Consider the following 23,495-nt stretch of genomic DNA (forward strand, 5'->3'; position numbering starts at 1 on the left):
GGCCCCAGGGAAGTTTTGATAATAAATTTTATCTAAGGGAATCCTTGTCAAGGAAATTGCAAGCAAGTTGCTGAAAATATATCTGTTACAAAATCAACCTTTGCCAGGCATTACACTGAAAGGGATCTCAGACTTCCTAGGAAAATGAGAAATTATTCATTTAATGATTCCAATCACCACTATGCTCACAGGACTCTACCAAGACAAATATGAGGTCCATTTAAAGTGGAGAAGACTATCAAACCTCTTCACTTAAGATGGAGTTTTTCAACCTTGGCAACTTTAAAATGTATGTACTTTAACCCCCAGAATTCTCCAGCCAGCACTGGCTGTGGAATTCTAGGAGTTGAAGACTACATATCTTAAATTTGCCAAGATCGAAAAGCATTGTCTTAAGATCTGAGATGTGAAGATTCTCTTTCTTTTAATACAAGTTTTTCATGATAAAGAACCTCAAGCAGATTTTTGCTTCAGTCTTCTCATTAATACAGTAAAATGGAAATTAAATACTGACAGGGCAAGCCATTAGTATATAAAATGAGAGCAAACCCCTTCCAGCACTGATGTTACCTAATTTGGTAATGAAACCTCTGCAAGAAAACAACCAAGCTCAGAGAACACCAATCCTGAGCTACAATATTCTCTTACGTTGGGAGATTTAAATAGTAAGATTAATAGAAAAGACATACTTTCCTTCATACAGTCCCATTATTCCTATTTGTGATAAACAATCTATATCTTTTTGTTTCCTTTTAAACTGACCAAATCTTCTGCCCAAAGCCGTTTTCTATTATTCAGGCACAATCTCTTCATTCTCATTCTACAACTCCCCACATCCTGCACACCAACTGCAACTAACTTCGTGTATAATGCTTTTTATTCAGGTTGTCCAGTGCAGCATTCAAGAATTTTGTCCCCTGATATTTTATCCTCACAAAAAGTAGTTTTTAAAGTAAGCTGTTAGCTTACCCGTGAGAATTCAGATGATTTAGGAATAGATGTATTGAAATTAGTATTTTCAACCTTAGCTAAATATTGTAACCACTGTGCCCCCTTTCCCCTTCACACACACTAATGAGGTACACTTTGAGAAGTCAAAGGTCTTCTGTTACAAATATCCATATTCATCCATTTGGAACTTAAAAAAATAATTTGGCAATATTATTTTCTGGATTTTTATAGAATCTACTTCACTACTTCTTATTTAGAACAGTTTGTCCTTCTTGTCTCTTTGTTAATTTACACAATTAACCTATTAAACATAAGAATATGACTGGAAGAGAAAGAATTTGCTAGTAGTGAAAGAAATAAACATTCCTTATGGCAGTTTTATTATTATATTCTTAGAGAAACTGAGGAATCAGCAGGGGCTAAACAATTTTTTCTGGCAGGCTTCTCTGCAAACCCAGTGTAGAGTACTTTGAGGAAGCACTAAGGGTGGTGGTGGTTAAATGACCAGTGATGTCCAGAGCAATTACAGTTACAATTACAGAGCAATTAGGTATATGCGGACAAACTTTTGGAGGTCTGAAATCATCAGGAAGGTGTCTCTCTGCTCAGTTGCAGATTTGTAGATAAGCAGAAGTTGAAAACTTACTATCTTTAATTTTATTTCAGAAAAGCTCAAAAGAGAGAAAGCTGCTCTGTTTATTTTTTCATTTATGGAAGTATGCATATTTCTAATTATAGTTATATGTCTTTAGCTTTCAGAAAAAGAAAAAAAAAAGACAATCTGTAGCTACCCCCCCAATGTATTTAAAGGGATGTGTATGTCTGTCTGTTTGTGTTTCCAGTTAAACTTTGCGAAAGCATTTGTCTTTAATTTTTAGGAAAGAGTAGATTTAAATGATATTTTCCCCTGTTTTTCAGGCACTGATTTTAAAATTTAAAATGTAAAATATAAAGTTACAAAACATAACTTTATTGGGGCTTTAGTTATTTTGAAGAAGCACAAAACAGGGCGAGGATTACCTATGGTCGATATATTCAAGAGGAGAGTTATGTTAATCATTAATTATAAGGCAGCTTTAATGGCATTAATTAGGGTCAGATCTGGTCAAAAATAAATAAGTGAATAAAGGCTTTAGCTGTATTTTTTCCATGCATTTAAGACACTGATTTTAAAACTTCCACAAAAAATAATATTTCATCAGAGCTTTCTTTATTATAAAAGTGCACAAATTAGGGGTTGCCTAAAAATAAAGGCTTTCAATACAGAGGCCCTAATGTTACTAGGGGTTAATGTACTCCAGGGGAGACTTAGCTTAATCATCAACTGTAAGGGCTGGCAAGCAGCTTTTCTTGATGGCATTGAGTAGTGCTTCCTATCCAATAGGCATGTGACCTGGAGACAGGGCATCAGATGGAGTTTGTTTTGATGGTGTCACTGGTTAAACAAACAGATAAGCTCTATGTACTATAGACCAGGGGTGTCAAACTGCTGTCCCGTGGGCCAGTTGCATCATGCAGCGCTGGCAATGCAAAAAAAGTTGCGATATGTCGTGACACATCATGTGACGCAGCGAGTTTGACACCCGTGTTATAGACAATTTAAGAATACATTTTCAGAGTGAAAAGCAAATTATACCTCTATTCTCTTAGTACAGGAAGTCCTCAATTTAAAACCATTTGTTTAGTGTTAGGAAAGAAGTCTCACAAGGAGACTTCGACTGTTAGGAAAGAAGTCTCACAAGGAGACTTTGACTGTGTAGTGTATAGAAAAAAATAGACTTTGCTTAGGGCTTTGCTGGAAAACCAATTTGGCTAAATAAAGGTACTTAAAAGGGAAAATAAGAAATAGTGATTCTCTCTCTCTCTCTCTCTCTCTCTCTCTCCTCTATGCAACCACATGGTATGTTTAAAATGTGTGCCTTCCCTAACTTGAGTTATCTGAAATTTATGGTGGGAATGACTAGGATGTGTAAAACTAAGACTTCTGTTCGCTTGTCTTTGTGTATATATGTTTGTCAAAGTCTGTATGTGAGAGGTAAATGTGACTGTTAACTGTTTCAAATCCAAAGGAAAAAGAATTTTAAATTCTGCTAGAAATTCTGCTTAAAATAAGCCACAAAAAGGAAAAACCTCACTCTGTTTGTCTGGCCAACAAACAGAGTGAAGAAAAAAAAATGTGTTTGTTTGTTTGTTTTCCTCTTTCTCTCTGTGTACGCTCAAGAACAGCCTTAAGTTACTAGGAGGGATTGCTTTAAGTTTATCTGTTGGAAAAGTTTCACTTGCATTTACTGTATGTGTTTTATCTATCCTTTTCCTGAAAAATGTGTGTCTATCTACAAGAGCCTTTTGAAACTCAAGTCTGCTTGTGTGTGGAAATAATTTTTTAAAGTTACTTTTCTTATCCTATCACTTACTGGTGAAACTACTATGAAGCTTTCTGAAACATAAGCATTTTCCAATCTCTAAAATAATGTGGTCTATTTTAGAATAAATGTTCTCCTACCCTTGGCAAGTTGCACATCTTAAAATATCAGGCTTTTAAAATTATTTGGAGTTTTCAGCATTCTCAAACTGTCTGCAAGCTACCTCCCTTCCAATTCTTTTCCTGCCCTTTGTTCTCCATACCTTTTGTCTGCCTCTCCTGGTAGAGTCCACCCAGAAAGCGGGGGGGGGGGGGAGACCTTGTTCTTGTATCTTTCAGCCCTGAAACCCTCTCCCAAGCCTTTGGAAGCAGAACACACAGACCCAGATGCTGCCTCCATCCATTTGAGCCATGGAATTGAGTTTTGAATCCAGCCATCCACTAAAAAGCCACCATGCAATCTAAGCTGAACATCTTCCCAAGTCCTACCATTTCCCCAGATGCCTGTGAGAGCTGCAGAAGGAAAGATTCCTGGTGCCATGTGAAGCCTCAGAAGAGAAAATTAGACTGTGGGGGGAGGGTGGAAACTCATTGTAAACTTTTCTTTCTTGCCCCATTTGTATTGTAACAAGCCAGTTGAATGTATCAATGGAGAGATGGCACTTGGGAATAGGTGGCAGAACCAGTACTGAACACCTTGGACTTCTATCTGGTGGGAGGGAAAATTGATCCAGAATGTTTGTATTGACTATTTTGTAAAAGTAGCTGCACATACATGCACACACACACACCATTCAGAATTACACTTGAGTCTATCCCCTCCACCTACCTTTAGTAAAGTTCACCCCAGGCTGATTTTTGCTCTATTGCACCAAAGCTTTGTGGGACCAACTTCCAACAGATAACAAGGGGGAGGGAACTAGGCCCCCTCAGGTGATTTGCAATTCATATACCCTGACTAAGGAAGCAACAGGAAAAATCCCAAACTTCAGCCCTGAATATTTTGCACTGTTGAGCTCAGATTGGGATTCCTAGAACTCATTATGTGCAATTTAAAGAAAAATTTAATATCCTGGCATACTGGCTAACCTCAGTTGGGCATTACAAACCTGGATGCACTGAATTAAGGGCTAAGGCAGGAAACAACCCTTGAAATTGGGCAGCCAGTGATCATGTACTAAGGAGAACCATGGCTGTGAAGAATTTTGGGGGGCATGCAAACCTGACTGGAAGCTAAAGGTGATATCCAACATTTGAAAATGATTGGCACAGAATATTGGATACTATAAATTTCTTTTCCACCTAACAAAATTTTGCCCTGACTTTTAGAACTTTATGGGTGCAAGCTCCCCTTTTGGGAGCCACTAAAGGGATCTTTTTCTGTTGCCTCCATTAATGTCTTATTATTATTATTATTTTGCTTAACAGTTTAAAAGCTTGCCTACCAAGTCTCCCTGACCAGATCAATTTTAATGTTGTGCCAATAAGTGTGTCATAAATTCACACTTAAGGCACAAAGCGGGGATTGATGAAAGTTAGCCCAGAGAAGAAATATTTAAAAGGGCAGAAAAATATATTTTTCCTCAAAAGGACTTTTTAAAACCAAACCTGGTCCCAAATCTATCTCTCTGCCCCAAGCAAGACTTTAGCCCTATACAAATGCAGATATAAAACAATCAGAAAGTTGAAGCCAGAGCAATCAAGAAGACAAAAGAGAAGATCTGCATACCCCACCCAAACTCTAGGAATCAGCCCCATCACCTGGGAAGCAGGATATGATAATAGAATTAAACCACAGATATCAAGGCCTAGACAAACACTCAGAAATAGCCTCAAGGTTCATGCCACAGGAACAGGAAACTATTCCAAACAAAAGGCTGGGGGGGTATAAAACCTACTGCCCATGTGCTCAATCTCTCCTTCGCTCTCTCTTCTTCTCTCCTGCCCTCCTTCTCTCTCCTCTGTACTTTCCTGAAGACCATCTTTCTGCAATAAACTGTAACCTTCTTCCCAAAGCAGTCACCATGTTTGCTTATTTATTCCCAGCTTGGATGAACCAGGATGAAGACCTTACTTCTAACAGTACTCATGAATGAAGGCAAATATACGTGTCCTAGGATAATGTTGCAGGATCCAATCTGGGTCAGTCACTGGGACCAGGTTTAGCTTTTGGACTTGGAAGCCCAAAAGCTCGGAAGATTAAACCTCTGGTCCCGGTGACAGACCCAGATTGGATCCTGCAGCTTTGGTACTCTGTTGTGATTGTTAAGCCAGGACCACACTGTCATTAGGCGAGGGCCTTATGCTGCTCCTGTCTTGCTGTTCTCACCTCTTCTTCAGGTCCCCACGCCCCCATAACAGCCTCATTTCTAACCTTTTGACTGCCCTAAGCTCTGCCTTGCTAGAACTATCTACTGTATAATACTAAGAGTTCCTTCTTTCAAAGACAATAGAGATAGGATTCAGACAAGAAAAGGATCTAGAAATTTCTTTTGTCCCAGTCTGCTGCTGGTTTTAAGTCCTGAGAACTGTAAGGAATGTAGATGGAAATTTCCTGACTAAACCCGAATTTGAGATCCTCTGCTCCAAACTGGTACAGTTAGGGTGAAATTGGCAGAGGAAGAGTAGTCAGAAAGATTAGATATAATTACTTTCAATGCTGCTTTGTTTAGTTGTCTAGATTCATTTTTGTTTATTTTCATTGTTTAGATTTCTAGTTTTCATATAACTTGGTTTAGCATTCAATTCCCCAAGGATTTATTCCATTGCATGGATTAAATATAAAAATACGTTATTCATTGTTGATTCAGTGCTGGATTTCTATTAGGCCAGTTCAAAATTGCTTAAGTCAACTCACCATGATACAAGGCAACATGGAGTCATTTGTTTAAAAGTTTATTCCTAAGGAGGGTGGGGAAGGGGGAAGGGAGATTCTAGAGGCCAGAAAAAAAGGGGGTGGCATCTCCCAACTCAAGAACAGGTGAGAGTGGTCCAATTACCAGTCCTGAGTAGAACTCTTACCTGGGGAAACAGCTCCATTCACACACCTCAGACTTTACATAAGAAAGGTGGAGAGCTCAGATCAGGTTGTAGCATGCTAGGACAAAGCTAAAATGTTCACACTTTTTCCTGCTTGCTCCCCCCACTACTTAATCTACTTAACCACTGCATCAGTCTGCAGAGCAAAGATAGGGGAATTCTGCTTCTGTTTTGGAGAAGTAAGGTAAGAGAGGTAGAACAGATCTTATGTCTGGAACAAGAGTAAGCACCCCATTGCATACACTGGCAAAAATCTTCTCAATTCATTCAAAGAGCATTATAAACTCTCCAAACTTTAGAGACAGAACAACCATCATGTATGTTGAAGGGGCTACTTTAAAAATCCATTTTTAAAAACCCAATTGCACCCCCTCCCTGCTGTTTACCTGAATGATCAGTGCAAACTAGGGGGAAAAGAGAATGAAATAGAATAGAGAAGGAAGTGGCAGGACTCATTTTCAGAGCAAATCAAAAAATATTTTCTTCATATTTGAAATTCACTGACTGGTTTCCACAATATGAATTAACTGAAAATGGCTTTCTGACATTTATGATTAAGACTGCTGTAGAAAGTCAGCTACTGTCTTAGCAAAGGGGAAGACAATCCATGAATTATATGGCAGGAATTTTGGTGGCACATTTTTTATCTTCAGAATTAAGAAGCCTTATTCTCAAAGAAGATGAAAAATATGGCTTTATTCCTTCCAATGACATCATCCTATTGCTAATTGTTTTCCTGTAGCCTTGCAGAAGGTCAGAAAGCTCCAGTCCTTAAATGATGCCCACTTTTCTTAGCACCCCAGGTGAACCAGGTTATTATATGAATATAGTGGGTTGGGAAAGCATTTGAATATCCTCCCTTTTTATCAGATCTTCAGGTATAGGAAAACAATAAAAAAAACCTTCTCCCTTGGTGTTATGCTGGACATCTTTGGGCATCATAATAGCTCCAATAATATCCATCCATCCATTTCTCAAAGTCTTAAATGTTTTTCTGTGGGTGGCCCATTTTGGTGATAGGCTAAGTAGAAAGTTTGAGTCTGTTCTTACATGTTTTTTCTTAAAAACAAACCAAACTTGACTTGTCCAAATCTTTTTACCTCACAGGTTTCTGAATATCACATACTATACATCAAACAGATGCAACTTCAGCTGAGTGCCTCCTGAAAGCCTTACAGTTCTCACTGTGCTTAAATGGATTAATGTCATTATTTGAATGAGATGCTGCTGCTCTTAAAGCAATGTAATTAAAAGCTCCTTTGCCACAAAATATGTAAAGCCCATTGCTTTCAAGAATGTAAGAAGAACCCCAATGAATTAAGGGTCCATCCAGGCTAACTGTCTGTGTTACATTGACTATTTACCTGCCTTTAGAAGTAACATCCCTTTTATACAATCTCTTTCTAGCAAAGAGAATTTGAAAAAATGTTATCTGTGATTAAAGCTAATTATCTTCCAGGACAGGCATGAAGATTTCAAAACATGAGGCTTCATAAATAACTAATAAGTCTAATTAATAAATGCTTTGATTTACAATATTTTGTGTAGAAGGTTATGCAGACTGGTAATGATTCTCAGTATGTGTTTGAGGAAAACAATAGAAGCATTTGTGAGACTTCTTTTTAGAGTCAAATTTGTGTTTAGCACCTACCTAGCCACTTCCCCCCCCCCTACATCTTGGTGGAAGAGCTCTAAGATTTAGGATGTCTACAAATGATACCTAGAAACCTTCCTTGGAATTAAAATAACTTTATCTAATGCTTAAAAAACAGAAGTGAAATTTATTCTTAATCCTAGTGTCTGATTTGTGTATTACTCTGCTGTTTCATAGCAATTCTTGTTGAGATGTTTATTACCATAGGAATCCTGTTCTGAGACTTAAGAGATTTTTTTTCCTTTTTACAAAAAGCAAACCTGTTCTGAAAAGACAGCTGGTTTGGTTTAGTGTTTAAGGTACCAGGCTAGAAAACAGGAGACTGTGAGTTCTAGTCCTGCCTTAGGCATGAAGGCCAGTTGGGTGGCTTTGGACCAGGCACTATCAGCCCAATCAACCTCACCGAGTGGTTGTAGGGAAAATAGGATGTAGAAACTATGTATGTTTGCTACCTTGAGTTATTTATAAAAAATAATAAAGATGGGATAAAAATAAATAAAACAATAGTAATAATCACAGGTGAGATCATAAGCAGAGGAAGTCATAGAAAATAAAGAACTAAAGTTTTCTGTGACTTTAGAATTCAAACCAACAAGTACCTGCCATACCCCAGATTTAACAATTGTCACTAAGAAAGACAAAAAAGTCTGGGTAGTAGACATGGCAGTACCTGGAGACAGCAAAATAGAAGAGAAAGAACTGGGGAAAATGTCTATGGAGATTCTCAGTCATCCAGGTCATAGTTATTCCAAAGATGTTTTTTTTTTCACGAGACAACTGGACTTTCTTGTTTTTCTTTGAAGATGTTTTGCTTCTTCGTGGAATCAGTGTAGCATACAAGCCAACTAAAGTCCTTCAAAATATCCTAAGTAAACCAAAAGACCCCACAGCCCCAGAAGAAAAAAAACAGGAATCATCTACAACATACAGTGCAACGACTGCAATAGCCACTATGTAGGACAAACAAGCAGAAGACTGGCAGAACACATGCATGAACACTAACTAGCAATCAGAAGATATCAAAACTCTTTAATTTCACAACATATGGACAGATTTAACCATACTTTCAATTGGGAAATGGTGACCATCCTAGACTCAGGCAAAAATGTTAGAGAATTTCTAGAAGCCAGGGCCTCTGACCAATTAACCATCAATAGACATACAGACATAAACAATATCTACATACTATGCAAAAAAGACAATCAACAAGCCAAAAAGGGAACAAAAAGACCCAAACATCTCTCTACCAGCAATCAGCACCCAGATGAGTGTAGATTTAACTCCAAGATTAATATTAGATCAACAATAATCAAGTAAACAATACTCCAATTAAGGAACAGCCAGGCCAAAAAAGGCAACAGTAAACAGCCCAACAAAAGAATCTATAAAACCATTCCCACCAACACTGACAGGGCAAGCCACCAGAATATAAATGTACTCCTTACTAGTACTGATGATGTTACCTAGTTTGGGTAATGAAACTTCTGCAAGAAAACAAGCAAGCACAGAGAACACCAAGGACTCCTCATTTCAACCCTGAGCTACTAATATCCTCTTTTATTGGAAAGCAAAGTAATACCAATATTAATAGGCACCTTTAGGGTGCAATCCCAAAACCATTGGAGACCACTTGAATGCCATAAGCATTGAGAAATTCACCATCAGTCAATTGCAAAAGGCGACTTTACTCAGAACAGTTTACATCCTGTGATTAAACATCAACATCTGTCTATCCCAGGTCCAGTTATAAGATTCTGTTAATACTTGTATATCTTTAAGATATTTTTCAGATATATTTTTTTTCTTTTTCTAATTTTTTTTCCTCTTTCTTCTTCTTTTTCTTGTTTCTTTTCTTTTTCTCTTTCTGTTTTTTAAATATTGGTGTTAAAGTATTTTATGATTTGTTTAATTATTGTAACCAAATTTGTATATGGTTTATTTGTGTTTAAAAATTTTTCTTTTAAATTTTAATCAAGCCTGTATTCAGCTCTGGGAAGGTTGGGGGAGGGTTGGGAGGGTTCGGGGAAGGGAACTTTTTTGTAAAATTTTAAAAATTTTCAATAAAAAAAAATACTTGTATATCTGTTCCAATAAAAGTATTTTTAGATCTGTATGGAATTGGTTTCTTAGTCTAATTTACCTTATAGAACTGAGCAAGTAACAAACATCAGCAGAAATAAAATCAGGAAGGCTAAAGTACTAAAGGTTGGCATATGAGAAAACAACAAAGAGGGTTTTTTGGCTATGCCAATAGAGAAAGAAAAGAAAGGGAAGAGCTGGGTCCACTGCTACGAGAATGTGACAACAAAGGGCAGAGATGGTCAGATCATGTTTTGGACACCCAAAAGTTACTCCACTGAAGGTATGGACACATTACAGATTTTTTTTTCTTCCTAAGGGAAATTTCTGGATGTAAAGACATCAGACAGTCAATCATGCCCTGGTCACCTCATGCTTGCCTACTGCATTGCAGCCAGATTCTGAGTACATTCAAGAAGCTGGTCACTACCTGTAAAGCCCTATATGACATAGATCTTGGATACTTAAGGGATTATCTCTCTCTCTAGTGTCTGCTTGGCCAATCCAATCTGGCATGGAGAGCATGCTCCAGGTTCCACCATTTAAACAATGCTATCTCTCAGGACACAGGAGGTGTGCCTTTTCTGCAGCAGTCCTGCCCTCTGGAATGAGGTTCAAACAGCCCCACAGTACTGTGATTTCAAAGGGCCCTGAAGTTGTTGCCTTTGGCCAGCATGACTGAAGTCTTTCCTTTTTCCTCTTTGCTCTTGACTGGATTTGTTACCTCTGTCATCTGTTTTGTTTGTTAAACACCTAAAAAAACACACACAATTGCCCAAAGTCACTGGGAGTTGGGTGACATATACAAGCCCACTACACTACAGAAAAATTCCACTGTAGCTTTATCTTTGTGTATTAGTATGCTACATGAAGTGATTTTTTAAAATTTGGTTTTGAGAATAATAGGAAAACAAAAAATAAAGTAAAACTGAAAAAATAATGTATAAAAATGGTTATAGAGTAAATAAATCATCCCAATTTAAAAAAAATTAAGCCTTTGACCATATGAAATATTAACTGATTAGAGATCCGGCTCATAAAAGGATAATGAAAACACTGTGATTCAAGTTTTTTCTAACATTGAAGAATTACTTTTTGTTAAATTAATCTCTTTAATAGCATAACATTTAATGAATCTTACCCACTGATAGGTTAATGTGTGATATTCCAACTTTTTATTCTGAAGTTCTTGCAAATAAAAACCAATACTCATGCTGGCAGTACTTTATTTGAAAAAATACTGTGGAGTTAGAATGATCCAAAACACATTCTACCATTTTTGCAACTTTAGGAAACTAAAATTCCTCTTACATTAATCCAGATAATTTAAAAGCTTAACTGGCAATAAGCTGATCTAAAAGTATTAATATCTCTACTTGACCAAGGCTTCCAAAAAAGCACAAAGTAAAAAACAAAACCTGTTATTTTCAAACTACTAGCCCCTGCCATGTTATCTGATTAAATAACTTTCTAATTGTTTCCATAGCTCAATGTTCTTCTCCATGCTATTACAACAGTCTCACTGTAACACATTGTCAGCCATGATTCAAAGGCATGTTCTTCTCCTGTCCACACTGCTGTGGGGTAATAAGATCAAGCTGAGCAGTCATTCTCCATGTGCTTGTTTAATGGGGTGTCACATCCCACCTACAGCTTGAACTTCAGAGTCTTTTTGTTTTCAGCAAGTCTTTGCAAAGAACAAAAGAAATGACCAAAGTCCTTACTTTACTCCCATGTTTCATCTCTGCAGACATATATTTCAAAGGAGCTGTTAAAAAAGAAAGGCCTGGGTTTTCAGAGGGATAGCTATGTTTGTCTCTGAAAGCAAAAACAATGTGGTATCGTGTGTACCTTGATGACAAACAAATGGATGATGATGGTGTAAGGGTTTGTGATTGACATTCCACTTCATCAGATAAATGGAGCAGTTAGTGAACAGGAGAGAGGATGAATGCAAGAGCTACTGCCAAGCTTTTGAGGGGGGGCGGGGTCAAAGGAGAACACTGTCTGTGCATCAAGCAGGAAAGAGAAAAGAAAAATGGTACAAACTATTAGGAATCCTGCAATGACCAAAGGATGTAATTTTGTACATGACAATAGCAGCCAGAGCCCTGGAAGTCTTTACATTCATATTACATTCAGCTTTCTAGGCTTTTTGAGTAGGATCGTAAGCTCAAAATATATGGAAAAAATTGTTAAAGAACCGCAACCAGGAATGGCATGCAGGATTTCTACATGTCATGTGCTGGGATTTGGTACATTTTCTCCTCTGCAGTAGAATAAACTGTATTATCTGTATTCCTTAATTGGCACCATTAGCTGAGCAAACTCAACTCTTTGTTTAGCTTTTTGGATTTGGGGTGCCTGTGTGTCTGTCTGTCTGTGTAAAAATGAGCTTTGAATAATTCCTGTTTCAGATGTCAATGCAATTGTAGTTCTAAGCTAACCTGGCCACTGCAAGCCCATTTTCAAGAAGGGAAAGACAAATGCAATATATAGAGAATATCAAAGGTCAGGTCCTATAGGTTAATCGCAATGTTTTTTTTTTCAGAGGAAATATTCCTACTTTTAGGAATATTCAAAGGCCATGCATCAAAGCAAATTTACAGAAGAAAATGGCAATGAATGTAAATATTGGATGTAAATTATACATCACTTTTGGTATACCCCTTAAAGATATTAGAAAAAGGGTTTGTATATATGTTCAGGATGCTTTTTTGTTGTTGTTGATCCTAGTCTAATTATCTACTTTTTAAGGGGTAAAAAAGGAGTTATAAACATATATTGGTTTTAGTTTACCTGTGACAAAATTCAGACTTTTCTCGATATGAGTGTTTATTTATTGGCAATAGTATGCCAAGCTTTGAGAGATTTTATGTTCATATTAAGGCCGTGGTGAAAAGGTCCCTTTGAATTCAGAGGTTACATTTGATTAGACATGCAAAACCATATACTGTTGGCCTATAATATTTCTATTTATTCCATTGATCACTGACATGATGCAAAGAGCCACAATCAGTGCCTCCAAATCTAAATATGTAATGGAAAAGTCACACTGGGCAAATGCATATTTATAAGATCCATGTTTATGTAACCACAAATGTGTACCCATATTTATAAATTCAATATAATGACTTCTTTATGAATTGTTTGTTTTTGTTTCTCTTTAGATTGGTGATTAGCTGCACTTTTCAAGCACAGAAAGCCACATAGCTCTCTAGAACATGTTGATAGCAAAAAGTGTCAAGGATTAACAAATGTGTCCCATTTGGGTTGTTTATTTCCTTTGTTTTTTCTATAGTTTCAGTGAAGGGATTTTTTTTCTACTGAGGTTGATGTTAGTATGAAATAAGATCAATGGATACACAAGTTACAGAGTGCTATTTACCAGCAAATAAAGTGATGTTCGTTTCTTCAGAATTGGGGATAAAAAGTGAAATGACATTCTTTTATTAATGGAAACAGTCTGGCTGAGACACATCAAAGCACTGGATTCTTTCATGCTCACTAGAAAATTTCAGAAGCTTAATTCCAACACTTAGCAAGATAAAAAGCAAACTTATGTTAATTATATAGCTTAAAATGAACTCAGCCTCATGGTTATTCCTCCACTCTTGTCAATAGAGCTGTTGAAATTAAGAGATCATAAATGTGATCACAACGCTGGAGGCAGAATATTAGTCCATGGGACATATGAGTCTCAAAAAAGACTCTTGCTATCCCCAAAAGCTAATAATTGACAACAGAACTTGACTGCAGATTATAAATTAATGATGTTATCTGGGGCTGAATAAAGATAACTAATTGATGCCAGTCAAGGAAAGAGCCTTCCATGCTTATTCTCTTCTTTGACATCAGAAGCCTTCTTCAGTTAAAAATAATAATTAAAAAATACTACAAAAAATAATCTAAAAGTTCAGTTTAAAAATGCAGAAATTTTAGCTAATATGGGTGGGTTAAACAGTCATGATGGTGGCCACATGATCAAAGCTCCATAACTCTGTGCAGTTGTGGCTGCCATTTTGACTTTTTTGACCCCTCAAATATATTCTTGTTTAACAGAGATATTTTGGGCAAGAAAGTATTGTAATAAAAGGCAAACTAAAATCTTTCATGCCCAAACTTTCAATAAATGATTGTGTACTATAGCAGCTTTCCACATCTGCCCACCCCTGAAGTTTTAAACTATAATTCCCATCATCCCCATCTAGCACTATCTTAAAGTAAAGTTATCAGTCTGTGTTAGCATTATTTAAGGGTAAAGCAGCCCACACAAAGAATCACCAAGCTGATATATTGTAGCTTGGCTTTTTTGCAGTGTTTTGAGGAACACTTAGATACAACATTTCTATTTAAAACTTGTAAAAGTGGCTTTTGACCAACTTCAGATAACAGGAAGAGGAATCCTCTATTCCAGTATTTTGGGGTCACACCATTATTGGGTAGGTGTTGGGAAGTCTTGACAAGCTGATCTATATGCCCTAGAGGGCTACGGAGATGAAATTATTGTTAATGCACCCAGATTCTTGGCAGTCCCTTCTTCTGAACTGCGTCCAGCATTGTAGGCAGCCTCTCCCTGCCTGGCTCTGGAAAATGGGAAATATTATACAAGGCAATGTGGCTTTTGGCATTACACGTGATACTGTGGGATCCCCGCTGTTGCTAGCTTCTGAGGAAGGCCACCGCACACCTCAGTCCATCCTATACAAAGGCACAACCCTCTAATTTGCATGTGCAACAACTACTGCAGAGAGACAGAGACTACAGAAGTGGGGTTACAGCATGAAAACACGCCTGCTTTTCCCGATGCACACATGTCCTTTCATTGATTCCCTGCCGAGCCCCCAGGTTCCAACATCGCTCGCCTTTGTTTTTCTTATTTCGAATTACAACCCAAAGTCGCGACGCCGCGAGACTCTCGCGTGGGAAAGGATGCTCGGCTGAAAAGAGCAGCGGGAATTCGCGGATTGGGACGGCGCGAGGTACTTGCATAGCGGACAGCACCGTACAAGTAAGCCCGATCAGTCGCCGCCCCAGGCGGAGGAAGAGCCTGCCACGAGGTCATCTCTCTGAACAACACCACAGTTCCTGCTCAACAGCGCGCACATGCACGTATACACATGCACACACTGAACTGGCACCCTGATCCCCCACACCCCTTAACCCTTAGCCCCCGAGCTTCGCCTTCTGCTCTTCCGGCCCCGCACTGACCCAGAAGATGAAGTTGAAAAGAAAGAGCAGGAACTTGACGCAGCGCATCCCTCCTTGCACTCGCCCCATGGCAGCAGCGGCTCTTCCTCGCGTGCTCGCTTCCTCCTTGGGCAGCAGCGGACAACAACGCCGACTGTCCCTCTCGCCCAGAAGCCGCGGCAAGCGCCTTTAGCCCTTTGCCGCTTTCCAGCCGGGGAGGGCGCAGGGGCGGAGGAGGAGGCGGAGCGGAGCTGCGGTTGTTTAGGGACCTTTGACCTTCCGCTCCCAACGGAGACTTCACCGGGACTCGTCTCCTAACGTAAGAAAGGCTCGAGGGTGCCGAGAAATGCCCAGCTTTTTCTTTTGTCTTAACTGGTACTGGACGAGATGCGCTGGGGCGGGAATTGTACCCGCGTCGAGGCAGAATTCTGCTCATGGGAACCGCCTCCAAGATTACATTTGGGCACTAGACTCGTTCATATCACACCTCCTTTGCTGTCTTCAGGATCCGTTTAATTCCATTAATGCTTGCCCAGGACATGTTTCTGAATATATATAGATACCCCTGCATCTGATAACTAGGCTGGTAATTAAAGCTACCCTGTCCACATAGCAGCTGTGTTCCCACAACAGCCAGTCGAGCAAAACAAATTCACCATTTTAGTCTAGACTGACATCCGGTAGTTTATGATTCAGTCGAACTGCAGAAAACTGGATTATTTAAGCAGGCTTTAGTTAAATTCACGTAGCCCCAGGACAAAAGTTTGCAGCTGCAAACGTGATGCTGTTCTAAAATGTTTTTCTCATATTAAAAATAAAAGGTTTCAAAGCTTTCTGCAAATAGATTTTATTTTCCTAGGGAGAAAAAAAAAATGGCTTATAGTGTTATGCACAGCATCATTTTTCTACCAGTAACAAATTTTCATTTTACACTAATACTGGATAGCACTAAAAGAGGCCATTGTTTTTAATGAATATATTTTTAAATGGGAAAACAGTCTCAGCAGTCAGTTGAAGATGGATTTGTATGCCTAATTACCACAATAATAAAGTCCATGGTCTGATATCTAAATTAAGACAGCAATTGGAACACTTGGTTTATTTGGGGACTTACAATAACATTTGAGAAGGTGCCTTTGTGTCAGTGTTGACTCCTGGTGATTGTCTAGACAAATCCCTTGCAGTTTTCTTGGCAAGGTTTTAAGAAGTGGTTTGCCATTGTCTGCTTCCTAGAACTGAGAGAGAGTGACTGGCCTAAGGACACCTAGTTGGCTTTGTGTCCAATGCAGGGTTAGAACTCCTAGTTTCTTGCCTGGTGCCTTAAACACTACACCAAGCTGGCTCTTATAATAACTTAATAACCACATATTCCCTAATTTAAGAAAAGCTTGACCCAGGAAGACAAGTTCCGACCACCAAGCCTTATCACAGAAGGGGCTAAACATGACTGCTGAATCAGCCTGTTCTTACCTCTGCTGCTTTTAAACCATGCATTTGGAAGGCAGGGAATAATGGCTTGGATTTCTTCTCAAAAGGGAAGCACAGGACAGGAAAGAAGAATGCAACTGCTTGTCCTTCCATCATCAAGGGGGAAGAAAAAAATCTCCATGGTGGCTGCACAGTTGGATATTTGGACTTGTTTGCTTCATGGTGGGGCATGCACTTCCTGGACCAGGTGTGACATTGCCCTCATCTCTGAGAACAAGTGATTCCCATTTTAGGAATCATTAGTTGTACTAAAATGTTATCATGCTGACATCCATCTTCACCAGCACTGTGGCAAAATAAAGGCTAGCATAGAGTTTGATGGTCTAAATTTTGTAGGGACTCTATGCATTTAAAACAGATTATTTAAAAGGATATTTCAAATTGTTGTTTTTCAAGGTTGTAGAAGGCAGTGGATGAGAATACGAATTGCATGAATAAATGCATGAGGACTAGAATGCCTCAGTATAGGTTAACTTGTCTATTTCAAAAAGCTAGGAATTAAATCTAAGATAAACAAATGTTTGCTTTTGCTTCCCCTGCTAGGAGAAATATTTTAATATATAAGATATAAGGATTTGGAGTCTGCACATAGAAATGACAACATAATCTGCAATAGTTTACAAAGGAGGCTGTAAACCTCCTATGTGGTTTGCTTCTTGGAAAACGTTTCTGATAAAAGTGTTCTGCAACCTGGGAAGTTTCGTCATCTGGCATGTAAATTTGTCTAAATGTTAAAGCCACATCCTTATATAGACAAACTATCATTAAAAGGATCAGCCCAGTCTTCCTGTATATGCATGAAATCATTGTTGGATTATTCTTAGTAAAGGCACAATTTTAACAGCACACAACCCTCCTCATTTATAGCTTAAGTCTAAATTAAAAAAAATTCCTTAACAAAGAGATATGAAGGACATGAACAACTTGTATCATTTAATGGTATTTAATCTGGCTGTAATAAACATTGCTCAACAACTGAATTTGGTAGATAAGTTCTATAGTTTTTCCCACATGATAAAATCATTAAAATCCACTTTCTGAACCCAAAAGCTTATTCAGAGGATCAGTTACAGAATACAGAATAATAAAGTTGGAAGGGACCTTGGAGATTTTCTAGTCCAATCCCCTTTCCAAGCAGGAGACCCTATGCTATTCCAGACAAATGGCTGTCCAATCTCTTCTTAAAAACCTCACAACTTCTGAAGGCATGCTATTCCACTGATTAATTGTTCTCATTGTCAGGAAATTTCTCCTTAGTTCTAGGATGCTTCTTGTCCTGCCTTCAGATCCTTTGGAGAACAGATTGTCCCCCTCTTCTCTATGACAGCGTTTTAAATATTGGAAGACTGCTATCATGTCACCCCCTCCCCCAGTCCTTCCCTTTTTCAGACTAGACATACCCAGTTCCTACAATCAGCCCCTCAATCATTTTTGTTGCTCTTCTCTGTACTCTTTCCAGCATCTCAACATCTTTTTTGTATCATGGTGATCAGAACTGGATGTGGCATTCCAAGTGTGATATTACCAAGGCAGCATATAGTGGTACTAATACTTCACATGATCTTGATAATATTCCTCTGTTGGTGCAGCCTAGGAAAGCATTGGCTTTTTTGGCAGCTGCAGCACACTGCTGGCTCATACTTAAGTGGTTGTCTCTAGGACTCCAAGACCTCTTTCACAGTTATTGCTATTGAGCCAAGTTTCATCTAATCTGTACCTATACATTTTTTTTTTCTTGCCTAAGTGTAAAACCTTACTTTTCTTTCCATCGAATTGCATTTTGTAGGATAGGGCCCAGTGTTCAAGTCTGTCAAGTTCTTTCTGGATCTTCTAAAATGTTGACTCCTTCTCCTAGCTTGGTGTTGTCTGCAGGATCTTGGAAGTGATGGAAGATGCACCATTTCTTACTATTAATACAAATGCTGAGTCCTACCATAAAAAGGTGAAGAAAAGTAAATGTCTTGTTGCATACAAGGAGAGCTTGTGAGTCAGTTCAACAGGAAGTTGAAAAAAACCCCAAGCTGAATATGAAAGTTTCTTGTTAATGAATGTAGTGGGACTTTCCAGCCCTTTTAGTTTGCACAATCTATCAATTATCTTTTGAGAGAGATCATTGTATGATTATGTCTGACGTGGAAATACAGAATTATTCCTCCTTTAAAATCAGGTGATACACTTATTCAGAATAGATTCTGTATACCTTTTGAATGGTATTTTTCTTGTTTCTTATTATGTGATTATACCTGTTCATTTTGCTAGATCTCTTTCAATCTGATAATACTGTTAAACATTTATACTTATTTTAATTTGTTTTATTATTGTGCACTGCTTTGATAATACATATGCATGAAATACACCAATAGTGTAAGCATAGATTAGGTAAACAGATCTGACATTTCAATTGTGGTAGCTTATTTAATTTTGTCTCATATTTTCTTCAGCAAATGCTGAAGGGAATGTATGTGCCTTTCTCCTCCATAGCTAATCCCTGTTAACAGTCAAGTGTGTTCATTAATAGAACACAATTGCTACATTTTCATAACATGCTATGTCCAAGTCAATAAACTGTAGTATGACTTCATAAAATGGCCTGATACACCTGAAGAGCTAAATTGATTGCTTAGTTTACACAACACTCTGAGTAATGCATTATTCAGCCCTACTTTAGCCCGATTGAATATATTGTATGAATCTGGGCATGTATGATTTTTCCTTACAACAACCCATGAGATGGAAAGGTGGAGATAGAGAGAGGAATTCATAGATTTACCTAGTGAGTCTAATGTCATGGCTGATTAGATACTGATTCTGGATGTGGATCTGATTCTTGCCAATCCTGGTTTAGTATTTCAGGTACCACTATCTGCATGCAATTAACTCAGGAACCTATTCTGGTAATGGATGGGATGCAAAACTATCATGAAAAAAATATGAACGTGTTAGTTTCTTAATGTGGTGTTTTTCAGCTCTGTGGTGCTCTTGCTACTCTGAATCTCTCTACGTATGACACATAATTTAGACAAAGCAGATACATCTGCTAATTAATGTATGTAAAGGAGACTTTTCAGACCATATTTTGGGAATTCCTAGAGTTATATGCAAAAAGGCCCATAATAGCAAAATAGTTTCCTCAAAATAAAGTTTTTCCAATTACCCTGTTACCTTGCTAATGCACAAGGGAAAAAGAATTGGGATGTCCTGGAAGAAATGTACTTTGGGGAACAATTATAAGCACTTCCCATTAGCACACACTCTTTTTATTCTTTTCAGAAATTCTTTGTGAAATGCGGTCTTTAGCAGATACACTAATATTGAAAGGGCTTCCTAAAATCTACTGCCTATCACAGTGAAGTAAAATTAATGCTATTAAACATGGGCTGCAAAACTCCGGATACCCATTGGATGGCATAAGGAGAGGCAGAACACTTTTAATTCCTTGATTGCATCAAATGTGCTACTTGTCCTCCTTGCACTTTAAACATACGATGGTATGAAATTTGTTGCTTTGATGTTTGGGCTGGTGCAGTCCTTTCTATTTTAGTGTGGGGAAAATTAAGAAAAGCAACTAATGGATTGCTCTGGCTGTTTCTCTCAGGCCAAGCATTACCTGTTAACTGAAAAAGATGGGTGGGTGCTTGGAATGACGTGTTTCACCCCACTAAATTGCCTTAATAACAGGAGACAGTAGTTCATACATGTGACTCATCAGGCTGTTTTTTTGACACAGGTAAACCTTTGTCCTAAAATAGTCTGGCTGACAGGTTGCAGAGTTGGAAAAGACTAAACCTGACAAAATCCTTCCAGAGGATAAGAAGAGGCAACGGAGGAGAACACTGTCTCACCAAGGGATCTCTGGCTGGAAAGATCCGATCTAAGCATCAGAACCTGCAACATGCTGTAGCCTCCAAGTCTGTGACGATGGTGTCATTGCTCAGTGGGAGACCAATGCACTGAATGGCATGAAAGTACGTACAAGCAACAAGCCTGGGCTCCTCAAAAGTAAAGGGATTGCTCAAGTGGATCACTAAGAGGTAAAAAGCACCAGCTATGGTGCCTCTGCATAAAAGACTTGGGCAGAACGCAAGTGATACAAATCATGTTAGATATATTAGTTACTATTCCTTCTGCTTATGTAAAGGCCTGAAGTTTAGTTTGCTTTTTGATTCTTCTTTAAATTTGTTCTGATTTTCATTTTCTCTGTTGTTTTAAATCCTATGTTGGACTTGGATCACCATGACAGCTTTCTTAACATTATAAGTACGTTTTGCATCCTTGTTTTTGTTTTTTATTGCATCCCTTTAAAACTTTATAGGCCTGGGTATATCTTGTGGATGCATGATCTGAGAACAAAGTTACAGATATATTTGCATTTACTATATAGATCCCTAATCCATTAATAAACAAAGGCATATAGTTTTATATATGTATCTATGTATGTAAACATATATATGTATACAGAGATATACATCTGCATATCCTTATTATTTAAGCCTTCTCTTACCTCTTTTTTGAATCAGCTTTCAGATTAGGTGGCTAAAACATTTTTACTGACCTTTGAGAGTTTCTTAAGATCTGGGCATTATGTCATTGTGTCCAATGAATAATCCAGTCTTGTCCCTTGGACAGAAAAAGACCACCTTATTCTTTCAGTGTATCTTGACTTAAATTAATGAATATATTCTCTGTGGTCTAAATACATGGAAAATTAAAGCTTTGGCTTTTCTTCCTAAAGATAAATAAGAATTTGATATACTTCTAAGATTGGTTTCAGTGGAACTTTGTACAGATATATTCAAATCTGTACAAATTTCTCCATGTGTGGTCATTTCACCACTTTACCAAAAAACACACATTTTCCGCATTAATTCTTCTTTGCTAATCATTCATATAATCTCTACTTTAAGAATTGCAAAAATGCAATTCTTCATATGTATCAATATTGATGCAAGTTATGCCATAATGCTACTAGTGGACCTGACAACTTTTCATTGGCTGTGTCCTGAATGTTTTTGTTACATTTTCCAGTAGCCATGGTGTTTAGTGGGTGGGGCAGTAACATTGTGACATCATGCAAACAGGCAGTACTTTTCTTATTTTGGATGAGTTAAGTTTTTCCAATGACTCACTGTTCTTTTTCTTTTCTTTTCAGCAAAATTTCATGGGAAGTCATGCCTCCATTTTCAGTAATTGGATACCAACCTTTGCTAGTGTGATTTTTTAGCAGAGTTGCTGCATTTAGTCCATGGCACTTGGTTGTTCACCTCTGTGCAGTGTTGTTGGAAAATGAACACTGAGAGAGATGAATAAGATTTGACAGATGTTTCAAGATGTGTGTGTGTGTATGTGTGTGTGTGTGCAGGAGCAAATATTCAGGAAAACAAGGGCTGATGAATAGCTTTTTGTCTCAATTTTAAGTTAATATACTTGTGTTAAAATTGATTACAGTCTCTGCCAAAAGGTCCCTGCTTCCAGAATAGTTAATGTTGGGGAACACTATCTTCTTACAGATGTTCACTCATTAGGGACATATTAGCTGCACTAATCTTGGATACTCTCTAATACCAGGACTCCATAACCATTGCTGAAAATTCTGGATGTGAAATCCACATATCGGAGGGTTGAAGAAGATTGACTGTATTTTTACATTCAAAATGTTAATGATGCAAGTGTCATCAATAAACAACTAATTTACTTAATTTTACAGAGGAAATGCGTAACATTTCTACCCTTAATCTTCACATATTCTTATTTCTCTGATGCAAATCATTTGGTTTGTTCACATCTGTTTTCATAATACTCCTTTGTACTATAATTAAATAGTGCAGGAACCTCGTTCTTCATCCCTAGGGATTTCTTTTAAATATTTTCTAAATGAAATTCTCCTTTATGTAATGAGTAGGAACGGTAGAAAAAACATAGGAGAGCTCTACCCAGCACCCATTTTATTTCACCTGTGTTGTGAAATAGCATGAGGAGAAAGTGATTGTCCCAAGGTGGACCAGAGAAGCTCTTGACAAGATAGAGAAGTGGAGCTCTGGAGTGGCTCATCTGAAATTTAACTCCATGGTTCTCTGCACTAGGAATATGTAAAACTTCACATTTTTAAGGCCCAAACATTTGATTAAAAAGAACACTGTTGAGATCTTGGTCAAGATAACTATACTATATAATTGTTAATAACAACAATACATCAAATGAGACACACATTTCTTACTGCTTTGGAATTAAGGCTTATTTTAGCTTCCTTGCTAGATACCAAAGTAGAAATATAGGTTTTTGAGTGTAGGAACAATTTCAGGCAATTTTAGACTAGGCTTGGTCATGTATAAAAGCAGGTCATGGGAGGTATCCATTCTGTAATCTCCAAGCTGCACAAGATTAAACTAGTTTTGTGGGAGGTAACAAAATTTTATAGAATTACCTGTTAATGAGATCAATGCTGGTTAATTTTAAAACAGAGCAGGGCAATGTTTAAGTTTATGTAGTATTTCTTAGAATGTAAAGAATGGAGGAGATCTTGGAGTTCATCTAGGAAGGCAGGAATCTATTTTTATAGCATCCCCAACTGGTGGCCACCAAACTTCCATTTTAGAGCAATAGATAATCTTTTCCAAAATAGTCTTTTCTAATGCTAGGATTTTTCCCGATGTCCAACTGGAATAAGAATTTAAACCCATTGCTTCTTCCCCAATTTTTATATGACAGCCCTTGATCTATTATGTCTCCCACTAC

General features: G+C 37.9%; 1 protein-coding gene and 1 long non-coding RNA gene across 5 annotated transcripts in view; one reads left to right on the forward strand and one right to left on the reverse strand.

Annotated features, from left to right (window-relative positions):
* Nucleotides 1–15,521, reverse strand: part of TSPAN2 (tetraspanin 2) — a 56,909-nt gene extending 41,388 nt beyond the window's left edge. For all 3 annotated transcript variants that reach the window (XM_039356909.1, XM_039356907.1, XM_039356910.1), the window contains exon 1: nucleotides 15,297–15,521. In XM_039356909.1, coding sequence (XP_039212843.1) covers nucleotides 15,297–15,365 — 69 coding nt within the window. In that variant the 5' untranslated portion in view covers nucleotides 15,366–15,521. The remainder of the gene's footprint in view (nucleotides 1–15,296) is intronic.
* LOC120314132 lies at nucleotides 15,472–22,448 on the forward strand. 2 transcript variants are annotated; one of them, XR_005558350.1, is made up of 4 exons: nucleotides 15,516–15,594; nucleotides 18,619–18,705; nucleotides 20,491–20,794; nucleotides 21,913–22,448. It is a non-coding gene; the product is annotated as an uncharacterized LOC120314132 (long non-coding RNA). The 2 variants fall into 2 exon arrangements; XR_005558349.1 differs by lacking the exon at nucleotides 18,619–18,705 and having other exon boundaries at nucleotides 15,472–15,594.
* Nucleotides 22,449–23,495: the final 1,047 nt, after the last annotated feature.

The sequence above is a fragment of the Crotalus tigris genome, unplaced genomic scaffold (assembly GCF_016545835.1).
Source record: "Crotalus tigris isolate CLP2741 ecotype Arizona unplaced genomic scaffold, ASM1654583v1 scf7180000018838.1047803, whole genome shotgun sequence".
NCBI lineage: Eukaryota > Metazoa > Chordata > Lepidosauria > Squamata > Viperidae > Crotalus > Crotalus tigris.